This window comes from Bos grunniens, chromosome 15 (assembly GCF_055505025.1).
Source record: "Bos grunniens cultivar Pamir isolate PY7600 chromosome 15, Bosgru_T2T1.0, whole genome shotgun sequence".
Taxonomy (NCBI): Eukaryota; Metazoa; Chordata; class Mammalia; order Artiodactyla; family Bovidae; genus Bos; species Bos grunniens.
The window spans coordinates 19,012,689-19,032,024 of record NC_141179.1 but is presented as its reverse complement, the minus strand read 5'-3'; the positions used below and the strand labels follow the sequence as shown (position 1 = coordinate 19,032,024).

Sequence of the window (19,336 nt, the reverse complement as noted above, 5' to 3'; positions counted from 1 at the left end):
GAAATTCAAAGACACTTACTCCTTGGAAGGAAAGTTATGACCAACCTAGATAGCATATTCAAAAGCAGAGACATTACTCTGCCAACAAAGGTCTGTCCAGTCAAGGCTATGGTTTTTCCAGTGGTCATGTATGGATGTGAGAGTTGGATTGTGAAGAAGGCTGAGTGCTGAAGAATTGATGCTTTTGAACTGTGGTGTTGCAGAAGACTCCTGAGGGTCCCTTGGACTGTAAGGAGATCCAATCAGTCCATTCTAAAGGAGATCAGTCCTGGGTGTTCTTTTGGAAGGACCGATGCTGAAGCTGAAACTCCAATACTTTGGCCACCTCATGTGAAGAGTGGACTCATTGGAAAAGACTCTGATGCTGGGAGGGATTGGGGGCAGGAGGAGAAGGGGATGACAGAGGATGAGATGGCTGGATGGCATCACCGACTCGATGGACATGAGTTTGAGTGAACTCCAGGAGTTGGTGATGGACAGGGAGGCCTAGTGTGCTGCAATTCATGGGGTTGCAAAGAGTCGGACACGACTGAGTGATTGAACTGAACTGATACACTGTGGGGCCTCGGACAATTTACTTGACCCTTATAAGTTTTAGTTTTATCATCTGTAAAATGAATCTAAATCACTTATATCGTAAGTTAATGGTTAGCATATAATATAAAAATGCTTAGTGCCGGGCACAGTTAACAAACTGCTACTTGCTACTGTCTTTAATGTTCTTGTTATTACTATTCCTATAATACCTGATTACTACCTTTCTCCTTCTTGATAGATAAATTTATGTTTAAGACACCTGGATTCCATGCCAATTCAATTCTGTGTAAAAAACAGTAAACAAAATAGATTTTCTAAGAAGTCTCTTTAATTCTTAACTTTCTAAAGAGCCTCCGTGATGGCTCAGATGGTAAAGAATCTGCCAGCAATGCAGGATACCTGGGTTTGATCCCTGGGTCAGGAAAATTTCCTGGAGAAGGGAATGGCTACACACTCCAGTATTCTTGCCTAGAGAATGCTATGGACAGAGAACCCTGGTGAGTTATAGTAATATTCATGCTAGTAGTTAAGTAGAATCCAGAAAACTCTGCAAACAGTCCAGAGTTACATTCTGACATGTCATCTAAATACACAATCCAAATGGATAAAGCACTCAAAGCAAATTTCAAAGAAATGAAAGAGAACCTCATAATGAATCGCTTCTCTCCACTCTCAGCTATTGTAACAGATATTATCACACCAAACAGAAGCTATCTTTCAGAGGTAAAAATGATGACACACCACAGAGCAGATTTTCACTCCATTTAAGTAAAAAACCTTTCAGGGGTATGATTCATGGCCCATCTTTCTCAGTTCTAACTGAATTATCAGCAAACACATTGTTTCTGTGCAAAAGCAGTGCTTTTGTATTTACAACTTCATTTACTAATGGTTTTATATGTAAAAATAAATTTTGCTATAATTTTACTTCTGATAAACAGTTTCAAGAGGCCAGAGAAAGCAGAAGACCCAAATGGTCTCAGAAGAAAATGATGCTTAATGGCTAAAATGAAGACTCATAAAGAAAAATAAAGATGCTGACTGGGTGAGCCAAAGGAGTTACACAAGGGCTCCAGAAGTCTCCAGAGTGAGTGGCCAAGTTTCAGCAAAAGAGCAGCTGAATTCCATTCCCAGTGAGGCCATAAACTGTATCATCTTTATTTCTTCCTTTTTATTTACTTTTTGCTATAAATCTTTACAACAAAGATATTTACTTGAGTCATAGGAGAAATTACAGTTTTCAGAATTTGGTAGATGAAAAAATATGAGTCAAGGACAGATGTAATAACATGGAGGAATAACATGTGGGAATAAATGAGCAGCTGAGACCCACATACAAAAACGGAGTACATTTTCAAAGCTATCATGTCAGGCTGTTAAACAGTAGGAAAAAACAATTACTTTCAAAAAGGATCGTTACGACTAAATTCATTTATTATATTAACTATCTTGCCCTTCTAAACCAAAAATATAATCATGAAATATTTTAAACATGCTGAAAGATTTTTAATCTCATAAAAGCTTCTAAAATTGACACTTTTTCAAAATATTATATGTGTCATAATATGTATCAATTACAGAATTATGTTACAGATTTTATGGAGTTCTATTTTCATTTTATTCTCACATCTTACCTATACACACAGAGCCAGGGGAATCTCTCTAATCACTTGTTATTAACTCCTACTATCTTTCCCTCAATTTTCAGAATAGGAAAGTACAATCCAAACTGGTGACTGGTGACCCAAATGGACTAGGTAATGCTAGGACTTCAAAGCAAGTATTCCAACTTGTTATAGCACAACATTCTCTCCACCAAACATTATGCCAAATGTTAAAACCTATTATTAAAAAAAATAATAATACATATGCATTCTGGGTAGAAATCCAGTCCATGGTCAGTTGGTACATAACTGATTTGAGCACCTGTATTGTATCTTACGGCTTCCCCGGTAGCTCAGCTGGGAAAGAATCCGCCTGTAATGCAAGACACCTGGGTTCGATCCCTGGGTCAGAGAGATCCCCTGGAAAAGCGGCTACCCACTCCAGTATTCTTGCCTAGAGAATCCCCACGGACAGAGGAGCCTGGTGGGCTACAGTCCATGGGGTCACAAAGAGTTGGACATGACTGAGAGACTAAGCACACTGTATCTTATGTATGCTATTATAATAAACAAACTAAGTGTTCAAAAACATGAAATTTCACTAATTTAATATACAAATACTTAAATTTGTTTAAATAATAATTTTACCGATGAAAATACCAAGAAACGAATCATATTTGTGCCAGGTCGCATTCCCATTAAGCTGAATAAAGGGAAGATTACTCTGGTTTTTTCTTTGTGCTCTTTTTAGGCTGCATAATATTTTCAGTCTCCAATATAGAAAGTATGCCATGGGCTACCCTGTGCAGAACATCCTTATTTTATATAAAACAACAAATTTCGCTTTAAACAACAAACTTGTTTTTAAAAGATCTTATATCTCTTTTAGTTACAGAGAACTGGTTCAAAAGCAGTAGCATGTAAAGTTCTCGTGATTTCTCTCCCAACTGTATCTGCCCCAAACTGCTCTCTTCAACCTTGCTGTGAGACAGTCACAGTGATAGTTTTAAAGTCATATGGTATGTTTTAACAATGGTGCAAAGAAAATAAATTATGTAAAGTCTCAAAAATAATTGCAAATAAAAAAGTATAGAACAATCTACAGTACTGTAGAATACTGTAGTATGAATGTAACAAAGGGAGAAAATAAGAATATGCATTTCTATTTACTAGTCTTTGCATAAACTATACGGATACATTAATAATTAATAAAAATTTACCTCTGAGGTGGAGGCAAGAATAAAAATGACAGCTATGGGCAGAAGCAAGACTTCTCAACATTAACTTTATCATCTTGACTTTGGAAAACATGAAGATATTATTCATTTCAAAAATTTTAATGTAAAAAAAAAATTGGAGCACAGAAAATTTCTATGCAGTGACTGAATGTTCAAAGTTAACCATGATTTAATTATAAACTTCCTGAGAATAGAACCCACATATTTTATTTTTTTATTTTTATTTATTTGGCTGCTCTGGATCTTAGTTGCAGCACTTGGGCCCTTTGATCGTCACTGCAGCATGCAGGTTCTTTAGTTGCAACATGTGGATCCAGTTCCCTGACCAAGGATTGAGTCCAGGCCCCCTGCACACAGAACGTGGAGTCTTAGACACTTGACCACCAGGGAAGCCCCAACATCAAGTATATTATATATTCCATCTTCCCAGTCTAAGGCAGAGCCTAGCACACAAACACTGTGTAATACATATACAACAGTAACTTGAGAAATTAAGTTCCTAAATATTTCAGAAACAATATTCCACAACCCAGATATAGTAGTAACTTCCACACATTGGGAAGAGGGGTGAAAGGGAAAATAAGAAAAAGGGAAGAAGCAAATGGGGGTGGGGGGAGCCTTTACTTAATGTAAATTCTCCAGGTTTCTTTTTACTGCTGACTACAATTTAAAAATAAAGGTAAAATGTTCTTATGCTGGATAAATACTTTAAGAAGACTCTAAGCAGAAACTTGACAAGCTGCTTGATACTCAGCATTATTAAAAATTTTAGCAACAAATTATTAACATCAAATTTCTATTTAAAGTACTGTGCTAAAAGCAGCAATGACGGAAATGCTTCGTTATACCCTCAAACTACAACCTGTATATTTTAGGTTCGTTTGTTCTCCATATTTATGGAATGTTTTTCCTCGCCATTCATTTTCATCCCTGAAAGCTATCTTCAAGAACTAAATTTCGTATTCATTAACTGCTACTGTGAAGCTGTATCAAACCTTAAAGAAATAAGATCTGCTGTACTATTAAAAACAACTTATTGGATCATTAAATAATAACAAGGTCAAATAGGAGTCAAAACCTATCGTTTTGACCACAGGATATATAATGATCATATGGTTAATTATTATGGTTAATAATGGTTAATATAGATATGGTTAATAATGACCACATCCAACGACTTGAAAATTTTTGATACAGAACTTAATATTACAGCAGTGATTCTTTCATTTGATACTGTGTTACCCTGAGACCATTCATTGTCTCAAGGGCATACTACAGAAACTTCTTTAAAAAGGTAAATCTGTTTAGTTCATTAATTGACTCATTTATCTAGTGAAAGGTCCACTTTTAGGTAGTCCAAAAGGACAGTAATATCATGAGAGGCCAGAATGGAGTAACCCTTTCTGTTTTAAGGATAATAGCTTAAGGCCAAGTTTAAGGCCAATAGGGCATATGCCTATATAGAAGCACTCGTTCTCACAAAGTTTCCTTATTTTTTTCTTAATTTAGTAAATTTAAATTATATCTATTGCCAAGTAATTGCTTATGGAAAGATTTAAGTTCAAACTGGAAATAATATTAATGTTGCTCAAATAGGTGAAACATGAAACCGTTGTGCTTCATCCACACCATGTAACACTACTCAGTAACAGAAAGAAAGGGGTCAAACACAGAACTAGGTGAATCTACAGATTCATGATGGGTGACAAAACTCAACCCTAAAAGGCTATATACTACATAGCTTCATTTATATATATTCTTGAAATGACAAAGTTATAGAAATAGAGCTACACATTGTTATACAAGTTGTTAAAATACAGCTTTTAACAAGTGTACAACTACAATTATCTCCAAATTAGAACTTTATTAAAAAAAAAAAAAAATCACTGTAATTTGGGTCACCTCAACCAAAGGCAGATTTAGGTGACATTCTCAGAAACCACTTAGTAGTATACAAAGACTCCACCAGCAGAAGCAAAAAAGACTAGATAAAATAACAAAATAGCCACAGAAAAATAAGTGCTAAAGAAAATAGTAAAGTAACTTGGTTATTAAAGAATATCTAATGAACATTTAAATATATTTAGGACATATTAAATTTCATTCAGTATTCATTCAAGATAGAAAGCTTACCCGATGCTTTGCCTTAATTTTCTTCCTATATTCTTCTTTGTCAAATTTGTCCTCTTCTTGAAGCCTTTCCTTTGCTTTATCTAGGTTGATACCACCAGCGTCGTCCTCTTCCTCAGTATCCTTGGAAACAGATTTCTGCACTTGTGGCCACTGCTGAACCAACTGCAGAGAGGAAAAAGGTGAGTATGAGGCAGGAGACAAGGAACACCAACAGAATGCCACTTGCATTTGCAGAATGACTTTGAAATGGTGCACATACATACTTTCTGCCTTACAATTTATATTTCTGAAACTGTCAAACAAGCTTTGTAATAAAAGTGAGCAAGTCACAGTAAAGTCAGGATAAAGTAATGCTGCCATAACTCAAATTAAGAGTGGGATTAAAAGAAATCTTCATTAAATAATTTGGACAGTAAGGTAGTTGCTTCAACATCATTTCAGCATTCGTAGTATGCAACACTCCACTAACTCAGCTCCAGATGATCTACACAGGGCAATAGCCAGGCTGAGCAGAGTGCTGCCTTGCCACCACCATGGCACGTCAGTGAACCTCCTCTAACACCTTTCAGCATGCTGGGCTGTTTTACTTTTCATGTTTTCCTTACTAGCATTAACCTTCTTGAGGGTAGTCATATGTCTTATTCATGTATCCTGAGAACCCAACACATTATCTGGCATACATTATGTGCTCAAAATTGATGAAACACATATCAGCTGGTACCACATATAAAAACTGAAATAACTAAACTAAGCGTAAAGGAGAAAGTTAGTCTGGATTTCATAAGTCTGCTCAGATCTACACAATTTTACACAAACATTTTGTGGTTAGGAACAAGGTGATAAAGAAGTCAGAGCACTGATCTGAGAGTCAGGAGACATGGCTTAATGCCTTGGCTTTTTCACTAGCCTAGTGCATAACCCTGAATGAATTACTTAATTTCCATACATCTGTATCATTGCTTGAAAAATAAGCTTTGTTTGACTAATCATGTTCCAGGCCTAACAGAGTAAAATTCTAGACAATTTAGACAAAAGCATTTCTCTTATTTTACCCCATAACTGGTTGCCAGGAGGATTTAAGTAACTGCTACAGTTTCTGAAAGACTGCTAATCAAACAGCAGGAAATGAGGGCTGTAGGCACACACATCACAGGTGTTAATGCCTCCTCTCACTCTTGCCATCATCTCATACTTCAAGATGAGACTACCATGGAGTCACAACTTGAAGCAAGGGTCACAAAAGCATGAGCAGCACAACAGCAGTCACAGAAGCAGTGAGAGAGATGAGTGGGGCCAGTTAAGAACACCATCCACGGCTCTGACTTCTCCTTTATCAGAATGGAAAAAATTCATCCCTCTGTAAGTGGAACCCTTCCTTTCTTGTTTACTCAGTTGTGTCCAACTGTTTGCAACACCATGGACTGTAGCCCACCAGGATCCTGTGCCCATGAAATTTCCAAGGCAAGAATACTGGAGTGGGTTGCCATTTCCTCCTCCAGGGGATCGTCCCAACCCAGGGATCGAATCCAAATTTCCTGTGTCTCCTGAACTGCAGGCAGATTCTTTACCACTGAGCCAGGGAAGCCTATGGGTGGAACAAATGGTAGCATTTTTTTCAGGGTTTTAGATCAGAAGTTTCACTGTGGCTTACAGTCATACAATGCTCCTGTTGGCAATACATTTACAATGAAATATTTCACAGTTAAGGATTTACACTCCACCTGAAGTTAATGGGTATAATCTCTGCAGCTAAATTAGCAGCACAGTAAGGAACCACAATACACTAAAAGCACTAATCCTCTCTTACAGTGAGCATATGATACAATACTACAACTATTTTCTGATTTAGTGTTTCTCAAGCGCTGACCTCTTTTCTGGATCACAGAGATTCATATATTTCAATTTTACAGGCTTCCTCTGCAACTTCAACAACAACTTTAAAATTTTAATTGCAATCAACTTTGTTAGTTTCCATATGATTTATACACCATTTTACTCCACATTACCAGTGCAAATTTGGCCTTCTAAACCAAAACCTCATCCCCAAAGTAACATCCAAATCTTTGCTAAATTCAGAATTAAAAGTAAACACACACCACTGCATACAGATTATGCAGGCAGCAATTATATTAATAATGATAAAATATTTGATGTGACATGTGATACATTATAGTTAGAATAAAAAGCTCTGTTATTTTACCAGGGTATACACTTCTTCTGAGGGCTTACTATTTGTTAGGCACTGTCCTAAGTGCAGAGGACAGAGTAGTAAGCAGAGCCAACAAATACCTTCCCTCATGTAACTTTTTTCATCTCAGTGGAATAGAAATACCTTCTCTTATTCCACTGGAGAGGAAATATCTTCCCTCATTTGCACTAGAGTGGAAGAAATAGACAACCACTGAATTATTACAGAATGCAAAGTCTCATAATAAGTGATATGAAGAAAAAATAAACATAGGGCAAGGGAAATGATATCATGGTGGGCATGGGATGCTGAGCACTATATCAGAATGAACAGGGAAACCCATAGGTCAGTCAGAGCAAAACAGAGACAATACTCAGAAGATGCTACAATGACCACTGACTCTAGCATCACTACTTAAGGTGAGTCACTTGACATTCTAAATATGTTTCCTCTTAAAAAATGAAGATAATATTATTATATAATGTGTGATTTTCATGAGCAATCTGCGAGGTAACCCCTTCCCTACTCTATGAGGATGTATTTACACTAAGACCAGGTAAATAGGAAATGTAAACCAGACACCTATACATTTAAGGTTATTTTAAAGCAGAGAATTTTTCCCACAGCAGGCCAGTAAGTAAGAACACACCAGTATAGCATCTAAAATTGAGGAATCACAGAGCAGAGGCTTTCTATAGTCGAGCAAAAGAAGCTGTGGTGAGTAGTTGTGTTATTATCCTTCTGTATGTTCCCACAGGACATGGAACAACAGACTGGTTCCAAATAGGAAAAGGAGTACGTCAAGGCTGTATATTGTCACCCTGTTTATTTAACTTATATGCAGAGCACATCATGAGAAACACTGGACTGGAAGAAGCACAAGCTGGAATCAAGATTGCTGGGAGAAATATCAATAACCTCAGATATGCAGATGACAACACCCTTATGGCAGAAAGTGAAGAGGAACTCAAAAGCCTCTTGATGAAAGTGAAAGTGGAGAGTGAAAAAGTTGGCTTAAAGCTCAGCATTCAGAAAACGAAGATCATGGCATCCGGTCCCATCACTTCATGGCAAATAGATGGGGAAACAGTGTCAGGCTTTATTTTGGGGGGCTCCAAAATCACTGCAGATGGTGACTGCAGCCATGAAATTCAAAGATGCTTATTCCTTGGAAGGAAAGTTACGACCAACCTAGATAGCATATTCAAAAGCAGAGACATTACTTTGCCAACAAAGGTCTGTCTAGTCAAGGCTATGGTTTTTCCTGTGGTCATGTACGGATGTGAGAGTTGGACTGTGAAGAAGGCTGAGTGCCAAAGAATTGATGCTTTTGAACTGTGGTGTTGGAGAAGACTCTTGCAAGTCGCTTGGACTGCAAGGAGATCCAACCAGTCCATTCTGAAGGAGATCAGCCCTGGGATTTCTTTGGAAGGAATGATGCTAAAGCTGAAACTCCAGTACTTTGGCCACCTCATGTGAAGAGTTGACTCATTGGAAAAGACTCTGATGCTGGGAGGGATTGGGGGCAGGAGGAGAAGGGGACAAGAGAGGATGAGATGGCTGGATGGCATCACTGACTTGATGGACGTGAGTCTGAGTGAACTCTGGGAGTTGGTGATGGACAGGGAGGCCTGGCGTACTGCGATTCATGGGGTCGCAAAGAGTCAGACATGACTGAGCGACTGATCTGATCTGATCTGATGTTCCCACAGAGTATGTTAAGAGATGGACCCCATGACAAGAAAGTCTTATCTATAAAAACAGGATCTGGGAAATTCAGAACAAACCCTGAAACAACCCAATCAAAAAATGCACAGAAGATCTAAATAGAAACTTCTTCAAAGAAGACATACAGGTGCACAACAAACACATGAGAAGATGCTCATCATCACTAATTATTAGAGAAATGCAAATCAAAACTTCACACCAGTCAGAATGGCCATCATCAAAAAATCTACGAACATTACTCTCAATGCTGAAAAACAAAGCATTCCCTCTAAGATCAGGAACAAGACAAGGGTGTGCACTCTCATTACTACTATTCAACATAGTTTTAGAAGTCCTAGGTACAGCAATTAGAGAAGAGAAAGAAATGAATCCAGATCCGAAAAGAAGGAGTAAAATTCTAACTCTTTGCAGATTACATGATACTATACATAGAAAACCCAGAAGAAACTATCAGAAAATTACTAAAGCTAATCAGTTAATTCAGCAGTCATAGGATACAAGGTCCGTACACAGAAATCATTTACATTCCCATATGCTAACAATGAAAAATCAGAAAGAGAAATTAAGAAATCAATCCCATTCACCATTGCAACAAAAAGAGTAAAGTATCTAAGAATAAATCTATCTAAGGAGACAAAATAACTGTATATGGAAAATTATAAGAGATTAATGAAAGAAATCAAATATGACATAAACAGATGGCAAGATATTCCATGTTTCTGGGTAGGAAAAATCAATATTGTGAAAATGACTATACTACCAAATGCAATCTACAGATTCAATGTGATCCCTATCAAATTACCAATGGCATTTTTTAGAGAACTAGAACAAAAAATTTCACAATTCATATGGAACACAAAAGATCCCAAATACCAAAAGCAGTCTTCAGAAAGAAGAATGGAGCTGGAGGAATCAGTCTTCCTGACTTCAGACTATACTACAAAGCTACAGCCATTAAGACAGTATGGTACTGGCACAAAGACAGAAATATAGATCAATGGAACAAGATGGAGAGCCCAGAGACAAATGCACTCACCTATGGGTACATTTGGTTTTTTTTGACAAAAGAGGTAAGAATATACAATTGGGCAAAGACAGCCTCTTCAGTAAGTGGTGCTCAGAAATAAGCTATGTGTAAAAGAATGAAATTAGAACACTTCCTAATGCCATACATAAAGATAAACTTGAGATGGATTAAAGACCTAAATGTAAGACTAGAAACTATAAAACTCTTAGAGGAAAACAGGTAGCACACTTGATGACATAAATCAAAGCTAGATCCCCAATGACCCACCTCCTAGAGTAACAGAAATAAAAACAAAAATAAACAAGTGGGACCTAATTAAACTTAAAAGTTTTTGCACAGTAAAGGAAACTATAAGCAAAGCAAAAAGACAACCATCAGAATGGGAGAAAATAATAGCAAAGGAATAAAATAAAATAAAAAAAAATAGCAAAGGAAACAACTGACAAAGGATTAATTTCCAAAATATACAAGCAGAATAAAACCCCCATATGACCCAGCAATTCCACTACTAAGCATATATCTTGAGGAAACCAAAATTGAAAAGGACACACGTAGCCCAGTGTTCACTGCAGCACTATTTACAATTGCTAGAACACTGAAGCAACCTAGATGTCCATCAACAGATGAATGGATAAAGCTGTGCTACATATATATAATGGAATACTACTCAGCCATAAAAAGAAACACATTTGAGTCAGTTCTAATGAGACAAGACAAACCTAGAGCCTATTATACAGAGTGAAGTAAGTCAGAAAGAGAAAAAAAGTATCATATACTGATGCATATGTATGGAATCTAGAAAGATGTTACTGATGAATTTATTTGCAGGGCAGCAATGGAGAAACAGACATAGAGAACAGACTTATGGACACGGGAGGAGGGGAGGAGAGAGAGGGTGAGATGTATGGAGAGAGTAACATGGAAATTCACAATACCATATGTAAAACAGATAGCCAGTGGGAGTTTGTTGTATGACTCAGGGACCTCAAACAGGGGCTCCATAACAAAATCTAGAAGAGTGTGAAGGGGAGGGAGATGGCAGGGAGGTTCGGGAGGGAAGGGACATGGGTGTACCTATGGCTGATTCTTGTTGATGTCTGACAGAAAACAACAAAATTCTGTAAAGCAATTATCCCTCAATTAAAAAATAAATAATTTTTTAAAAAATACACCAAAAAATCTACAAACAATAAATGCTGGCAATGGTGTGGAGAAAAAAGATTCCTCTTACTCTGTTGGTGGAATGCAAACAGAAACAGCCACTAGAGAGAGCAATATGGAGGCTCCTAAAAAAACTAAAACTACAGCTACCACATGACTCAGCAATCTCATTCCTGGGCATATATGCAGAGAAAAATCATCATTCATAAAGAAATATGCACCCCATTGTTACTGCAGCACTATTTCCAACAGTCAGGACATGGAAGCAACCTAAACATCCATCATTAAGAAAATGTGGTATACACATACAATGGAATATTACTTAGCCATAAAAAGGAAAAAAATTGTGCCATTTGCAGAGATGCAGATGGACCCAGAGACTATCATACAGAGTGAAGTGAGAGAGAAGGAGAAAAACAAGTATTGTTTCTTTTTTTAAATAAGTTTATTTACTTAATTTTATTTTTAATAGGAGGATAATTACTTTATAATATTTTGATAGTTTCTGCCAGACATCGATATGAATTTGCCATAAGTATACATATGTATGTCCCCTTCCTTCTGAACCATGGTTCAAATATTATTTATTAACACATATATGTGAAATATATATGGTATATCTGAACCATATGGAATAACGGTATAGATGAACTTATTTGTGAAACAGAAAGACAGAGAACAAACATATGGATACCAATGGAGTGATGGACTGGGAGACTGGGACTGGTATATATGTACTGGTGCATGATGGCACTCAGTCACTTAGTCGTGTTCGACTCTTGACTCTGCAAACCCATGGTCTGTAGCCCGCCAGGCTCCACTGTCCATGGGACTTTTCAGGCAAGAATACTGGAGTGGGTTGTCATTTCCTCCTCCAGGGGATCTTCCCAACCCAGAGATTGAATCTGGATCTCCTGCAATGGCAGGTGGATTCTTTACCACTGAGCCACCTAAGAAGCACCATATATACACTACTAAGTATAAAACAGATAACTAATGAGAACTGATTGTATAGCACAGGGAACTCTGCTCAATGCTCTGTGATGACCTAAGTGGGAAGGAAATCCCAGGAAGAGGGTATATATATACACACACACGTATGGCTGATTCACTTTGCTATACAACAGAAACTAACACACACAGCATTTTAAAGCAACTATACTCTGATTAAAAAAAAAGAAAACAAACTCTGTTGTTAATCATTAAGAAGTAGCCCAGCTTGCTGTCACAAAGGCATTCTTGCCTACATATGTAGAGCTGACTAAATACCTACAGAAACAATGTTGCCTGAGAGGTCTTGAAAAACATTCATTTTTCTTATTAAAAATGGCATCTCAGCAGCAGAATCAAACTTTCTAATACTTGAAAAGTACCTCAGAAATGAAGCATTTATAGAATCTTACCTCTCCTTCATCAGTAAATGTTATTTTCTTATTTACTTTAAAATTTCTCTTCATTACTTTTTTTGCTTCTGCAATCTTGGTCACTTTTTTCTTCATACTGGATTTAGAAGGTTCTTTCTTCTGTGTCAGAATATACCAAAAAAAAAAAAAAAAGGCACAGATGATTAGTTAAATGGCTGTCTTATATTAACAATTTAACACTGGCAATACACTTTCCAAACTTGAATGTGTTTATTGCTCATTGGCTAATGAGAAGCACCAAAGTTGCTGTCTAGAAATAAAATTATCAGTGCTAAAGGACTTTAAATTTCAATATGAGTGTTAGACATAAATAATCTTAAATTTCTACTGTTACTAAACTGTGTTACTAAACTTCCGGTACTAAACTGTGCTATACTGATAATGTTGAAGCATTAGAAACTACATGATAATGTTATAAATAGACATATAAGGGAAAGCAAGCTATCTTTCAGCTAAAAACAACACACTTAAAAAACAGCTATAACTTCCAAGAAAAAAACTTAAAATTTTAGATTAGAAAAATGTTTCCCTGGAAAGCAAAATGACTCTAATACATTGTTTTTTACTTCTTCCCATTACAGTAATTCACTATATGAATACTGGGAAACAGGTAAGTTGTGTTCCAAGGTGAAATGGTCTTACTGCACAAAGGTGAAATGTGTTCAAAGGTGAAAAGTCTTACTTCTTAAGAAGTAAGACTTCGTGAACAGGAATTTTGTCAACCAAAATAAACTGCTCCCTTTAGTACCATGTGAACACAGAGCACTAATAAGACTTTCTTCCACCCAGTCATTACTCCCACTCCCCCTTTACCCTGCAAACACTTATCAAAGAACACGACCAACACAACCACCAGGTTGGAGATTATGTTCCTAACTCCTACTAGATTTCTTAGTTTTATTACTAGGCTGATTCTTAACAATCCTGAGTTGGCGGATACTTTGTCATCAACCTTCAACTTATGATAGAGAGAATGCCTATCAAACAGTGCAAAGCTGAGGGGATCATTATAATGTAAAAATAATTAAACAGGAGTAAGCTTTAATTGTTAAATAAAAGCACAAAAAAATGAGGAAAAACAGGAGCAAACTTTCTGGAGGTGATGAGACTGTTCTACCACTTAATAGGAGTTTGTGTATACACATGTCGAAATTCATCAAATGTTACACTTAAAATTGGTGTGTTTCATTGTATATAAATGTCTACCTCAAAAAAGAATCCTGTAAACAATACTGAACTTTAGTTAATGCCAGGCAAGCTGAAGTATATGGAAAAAAGTACAATGATATTGGCAACTTACTCAAAAATGCATTAATTGAAAAAAGGATGATGAATGGATTGACAGAAAACTACATGAGAAAGGAAATACGGTAAAAAGATAATTGCATAATATGAGTGACGGATACTTTGGAATCAAAGTACACTTTTTCAATCTTTCTGCATGTTTGAAATTTTTTGTAATAAAACACAAAAGGCCAGTCACAGAACAAGAGAAAGGGTCAAAAAGCAAAGATACCAAAAACTGTAAGAATAAAATAAAATAATAGAAAAATCAATCCTTCAGAGCAAAACCTCAGAGTGATGTGGGTCTATATGAAGAGATTTAGGGAAATCCATATCACTGAAATTAAATAACAAAACTTGGGGGTATTTACATCTTTGCAATTTTATGTTAATCATGGTTTCTAAAAGGGATCTGTGTTCTCCACCTCCTACCCACACACACTAAAATGCTAAATTGCTCGTTTGTTTTAGGGAAGTCACTGAAAGAAGGAACAGAAATGCCAACACAGGTGAGAAGACAAACACGCATTTTCCTAATAGGCTGCGGTGTTGGTATGATATTCTAGAATTAATCCTCACTCATTCAAATATGCACTGTTATCAACACAGAGGGTATATCATAGTACACAATGCCCCAGCAGTGAAAGAGACAGATGGATTCTCAACCCTCAAGGAACCTAACTTAATCAATGGGGGAAAAATTTGAATTATTTAATCACAGATATATTAAGTGCTCAGACAAAATATAGAGGATGAATTCTTTAATAGGGTGCTTGCCCTAGCTAGTCTAGAGCAAGGACAGGATCTCAAAGAAACCTTCCTTTTGAGGAACAGATGTTTGAACTGAGTAGCAAACATCACTGCATTAGTGATATATTCGTGATGAACAAATACCTTCTGTGTGTCCACTGATGGGAGTATTACATATACAGCTTATAGAGTTTTAGTTCAATGTCATTCTTTTGAATATTAATTTTAGTAGGTAACACGTTTATTTATTTTATAAAGGATATCCAGTTAAAAAGTTGTATGTTATGTCTTCTTCAGCTATCTCAGTTTATGTCCCAAGAATCAAATGAATTCTGAGCATTAGTTTGCTAGTGTGTAAGACACTGCAATTGCGCAGTAGTTTGAACATTCTTTGGCATTGTCTTTCTTTGGGATTGGAATGAAAATTGACCTCTTCCAGTCCTGTGGTCACTGCTGAGTTTTCCAAATTTGCTGGCATACTGAATGCAGCACTTTCACAGCATCACCTTTTAGGATTTGAAACAGCTCACCAGGAATTCCATCACCTCCAACTGCTTTGTTCATAGTGATGCTTCCTGAGGTCCACTTGACTTCGCATTCCGAGATGTCTGGCTCTAGGTGAGTAATCACACCATCGTGGTTATCTGGGTCATGAAGATTTTTTTTGTACAGTTCTTTTGTGTATTCTTGCCACCTCTTCTTAATATCTTCTGCTGTTAGGTCCATACTGTTTCTGTCCTTTATTGTGCCTATCTCTGCATGAAATGTTCCCTTGGTGTCTCTAATTTTCTTGAAGAAATCTCTAGTCTTTCCCATTCTATTGTTTTCCTCTATTTTTTTGCACTGATCACCGAGGAAAGCTTTCTTATCTCTCCATGCTATTCTTTGGAACTCTGCATTCAAATGGGTGTATCTTTCCTTTTCTCCTTTGCCTTTCACTTTTCTTCTTTTCTCAGCTATTTGTAAGGCCTCCTCAAACAAGCATTTTGCCTTTTTGCATTTCTTTTTCTTGGGGATGGTCTTGATCCCTGCCTCCTGTACAATTTCACAATTCTCTGTCCATAGTTCATCAGGCACTCTATAAGATCTAATCCCTTGAATCTAGCGTATGTGTATTTAAATTTTGAAAGATATTTCCAAATAAGTTATATAAATTTGTACTCTGATCAACAATTTGAGAGTAACTGATTCTCCAAATCTATTTACACAAAGTATATTAGGCTTTTCATTTACCAGGAAACTAGGCAAAAAAATATCTCAGGAAAGTTTTAATATGCATTTTTATATCAAACATAGAAAGACATCTTTACAAAGGCCTTTATTTTTCAGTGCACTGTATTTATCTTTTGCAAGCATTTTTAATTAATTTCAGGAACTTTATTTATTTGTAAAATTTCTTCATTTGTTAAAGAAGCTTCAATATTTTCTCCCATTTATGTTTATACCTTTGCCATATAGGGTAATATTCTTTTGTTTCACTTTGCTTTGGTTTTAAGAAGCAGATATTTATAATATTTATAAAATTAACTTTTTAAATAACAAAATTTCCATTTTCTGGGTTTGTGCCATACTTCATCAAAGTATAATGAAAGATTTCCTGACAAGACATAAAACATCAAAATCCCATTTTCACTTCTATTTGCACTTCTTCTACACCATGTATGCTATACTTTAAAACAAAATGCCAAGAGGAAAATGTCATAAAATACAAAGTTGATAATGTATCAAGTCATTCTTGACACTGATTGCTGTAGCAGGTTGCCAAGAATAACTTGGAAGATAAAAGAACAAGAACAGCTACAAACATAATAACAGTTCCTATCAAAAGGGCCATGTTAGTTAATATTGGCCTCAAGAAGATTCAAAACATAATCAATGAGAAAAACCTACCTCACCATAAGCATCTAAAAATTAAGAACACTAACAAAATAAAGAACTATCAAGCCTGATAGGAATCTTAGAGGATACCTATTATGCCTTCATGTTAAAGATCAGGGCATTTGTAGCATTTATAAACACTGCTTTTCCAAATTCCAAAAGTACTTAACTTTAGTACCAAAAGTTAGGTACTTTAGTACCTAAGTAACCAAACTTAGTAAAACTAGTTTATTTTTTTTTTTTTCTAAAAAAAGCAAAATTGCCTGCCATGTAAACATAATCTTCAAAATCCTGTATTATTGGCTTCCCTGGTGGCACAAATGGTAAAGAATCTGTGTGCAATGCAAGAGACCCCGGTTCAATCCCTGGGTTGGGAAGATCCCCTGGAGCAGGGGATGGCAACTCACTCCAGTATTCTTGCCTGGAGAATTGCATGGACAGAGGAGCCTGGCGGCTACAGTCCATGGGGTCACAAAGAATTGGGGCACGACTGAGTGACTAGCACACACACATTCTACATTTACTGAACTACAGTAACTCACATATTTTAATTTTACAATATGAATTAAGGATACACTGCTGGACAATTTTAAAGCTATCTAAATTTCTCTGATAATTAGTGATACACCTGTTGCCCACTGGTATGTCTTCTTCGGAAAAAGAAGTCTCTTTGCGTCATTTGTCCATGTAAAAATATGATTATTTGCCTTTTTGTTTGTTTTTGAGATGTTTGAGTTCCTTATATATCTAAGATAATATTGACCAGTTATCAGATATATAGTTTGTAAATATTTTCTCCCATCCTAGATTATCTTTTTAACTTGTTTCATTTGCTGTGTAGAGTTTTTAGGTTTGATGTAGTCCCCTTGCTTATTTCAGCCTTTGTGCCTATGCTATTGGCATCTTAACCAAAAGATCATTGCTCAGAATATGCTACTCAAATTACAAGACCCTAACCCCACCCTCTTTCGGATAAGAATTATAATAGCTATTACAGAATTTATTTGTGTATTTATCTCATTACTTGATATTTGTGCCAATATCAAGTAAAACTGCCTAAAAGACCCATTCTACAAATCCTTCCAAATTTTTAAATATTTTATAAATAATGTGCATTATTCAAACAGAAAATCAAACATACGAAAGTCAACATTGCCCAACGAAGTTCTTCACTTTTTTAAGGTTAGATCAGTTCTTATGATTATATTAAAACGCAAACTTAAGTAAACGTTAAGCTTTCTTTATTCTGTATGGTCCATAAAGCCATACACCACTAATTACATTGTAGTATTTCTCTTTTTCTATTCTGTATGGTCAATAAGACCATGTACTACTAATACACTCAACTGCAGTTTCAACGTATAAAGCAATAAGAAATGATTAACATAACTACAACATGTTAAGCAGCAATGACAAGATATTTATTATGAAATATTTATGATTCTTTTTAAAAGAGCCATTTTAACCAGTCAACATAAATAGGAAAACACAAAAATGAGTATTGCAATCTCTTCAAGAAAATCAGGGACACCAAGGGAACATTTCATGCAAAGACGGGCACAATAAAGGACAGAAACAGTACGAACCTAACAGAATCAGAAGATATTAAGAAGAGGTGGCAAGAATACACAGAAGAACTATACAAACCAGTCTTAGTGACCTGGATAACTATGATGGTGTGATCACTCACCAAGAGCCGGACATCATGGAATGTGAAGTCAAGTGGGCCTTAGGAAGCATCACTATGAACGAAGTTAGTGGACGTGATGGAATTCTAGCTGAGCTATTCCAAATCCTAAACAATGATGCTGTTAAAGTGCTGCACTCAATATGCCAGCAAATGTGGAAAACTCAGCAGTGGCCACAGGATCTACAAAAGGTCAGATTTCACTCCAAACCCAAAGAAGGGCAATCAAAGAATGTACAAACTATCATACAACTGTGGTCAATTTAAATGCTAGCAAGGTAATGCTCAAAATCTTTCAAGCTAGGCTTCAACAGTATGTCAGCTGAGAACTTCCAGATGTACAAGCTGGATTTAGAAAAGGCAGAGGAACCAGAGATCAAATTGCCAACATCTGTGGGATCACAGATTTCCTTTAATATTGGAAAATCAAAGGAATTCCAGAAAAACATCTACTCCTGCTTCATTGAATATGCTAAAGCCTTTGACTTTGTGGATCACAACAAGCTGTGGAGAATTCTTAAGGAGATGGGAATACCAGACCACCTTATCTGCCTCCTGAGAAATCTGTATGCAGGGCAAGAAGCAACAGTTAGAACTGGACATGGAACAATGGACTGATTCAAAATTGGGAAAGGAGTATGTCAGGGCTGTATATTGTCATCCCGCTTATTTAAATTTATGCAGAGTACATCATGCA

The 19,336-nt window shown here is 36.3% G+C and overlaps 1 protein-coding gene across 1 annotated transcript in view; it reads right to left on the bottom strand.

Annotated features, from left to right (window-relative positions):
* DDX10 (DEAD-box helicase 10) overlaps positions 1 to 19,336 on the bottom strand; it is a 312,278-nt gene that overhangs the window by 131,942 nt on the left and 161,000 nt on the right. Inside the window, exons 14-15 of the mRNA XM_086339093.1 lie at positions 13,020 to 13,139; positions 5,513 to 5,674 (exon numbers count right to left, since the gene is read on the bottom strand). Of these exons, the coding sequence (XP_086195219.1) occupies positions 5,513 to 5,674; positions 13,020 to 13,139 (282 nt within the window). The remainder of the gene's footprint in view (positions 1 to 5,512; positions 5,675 to 13,019; positions 13,140 to 19,336) is intronic.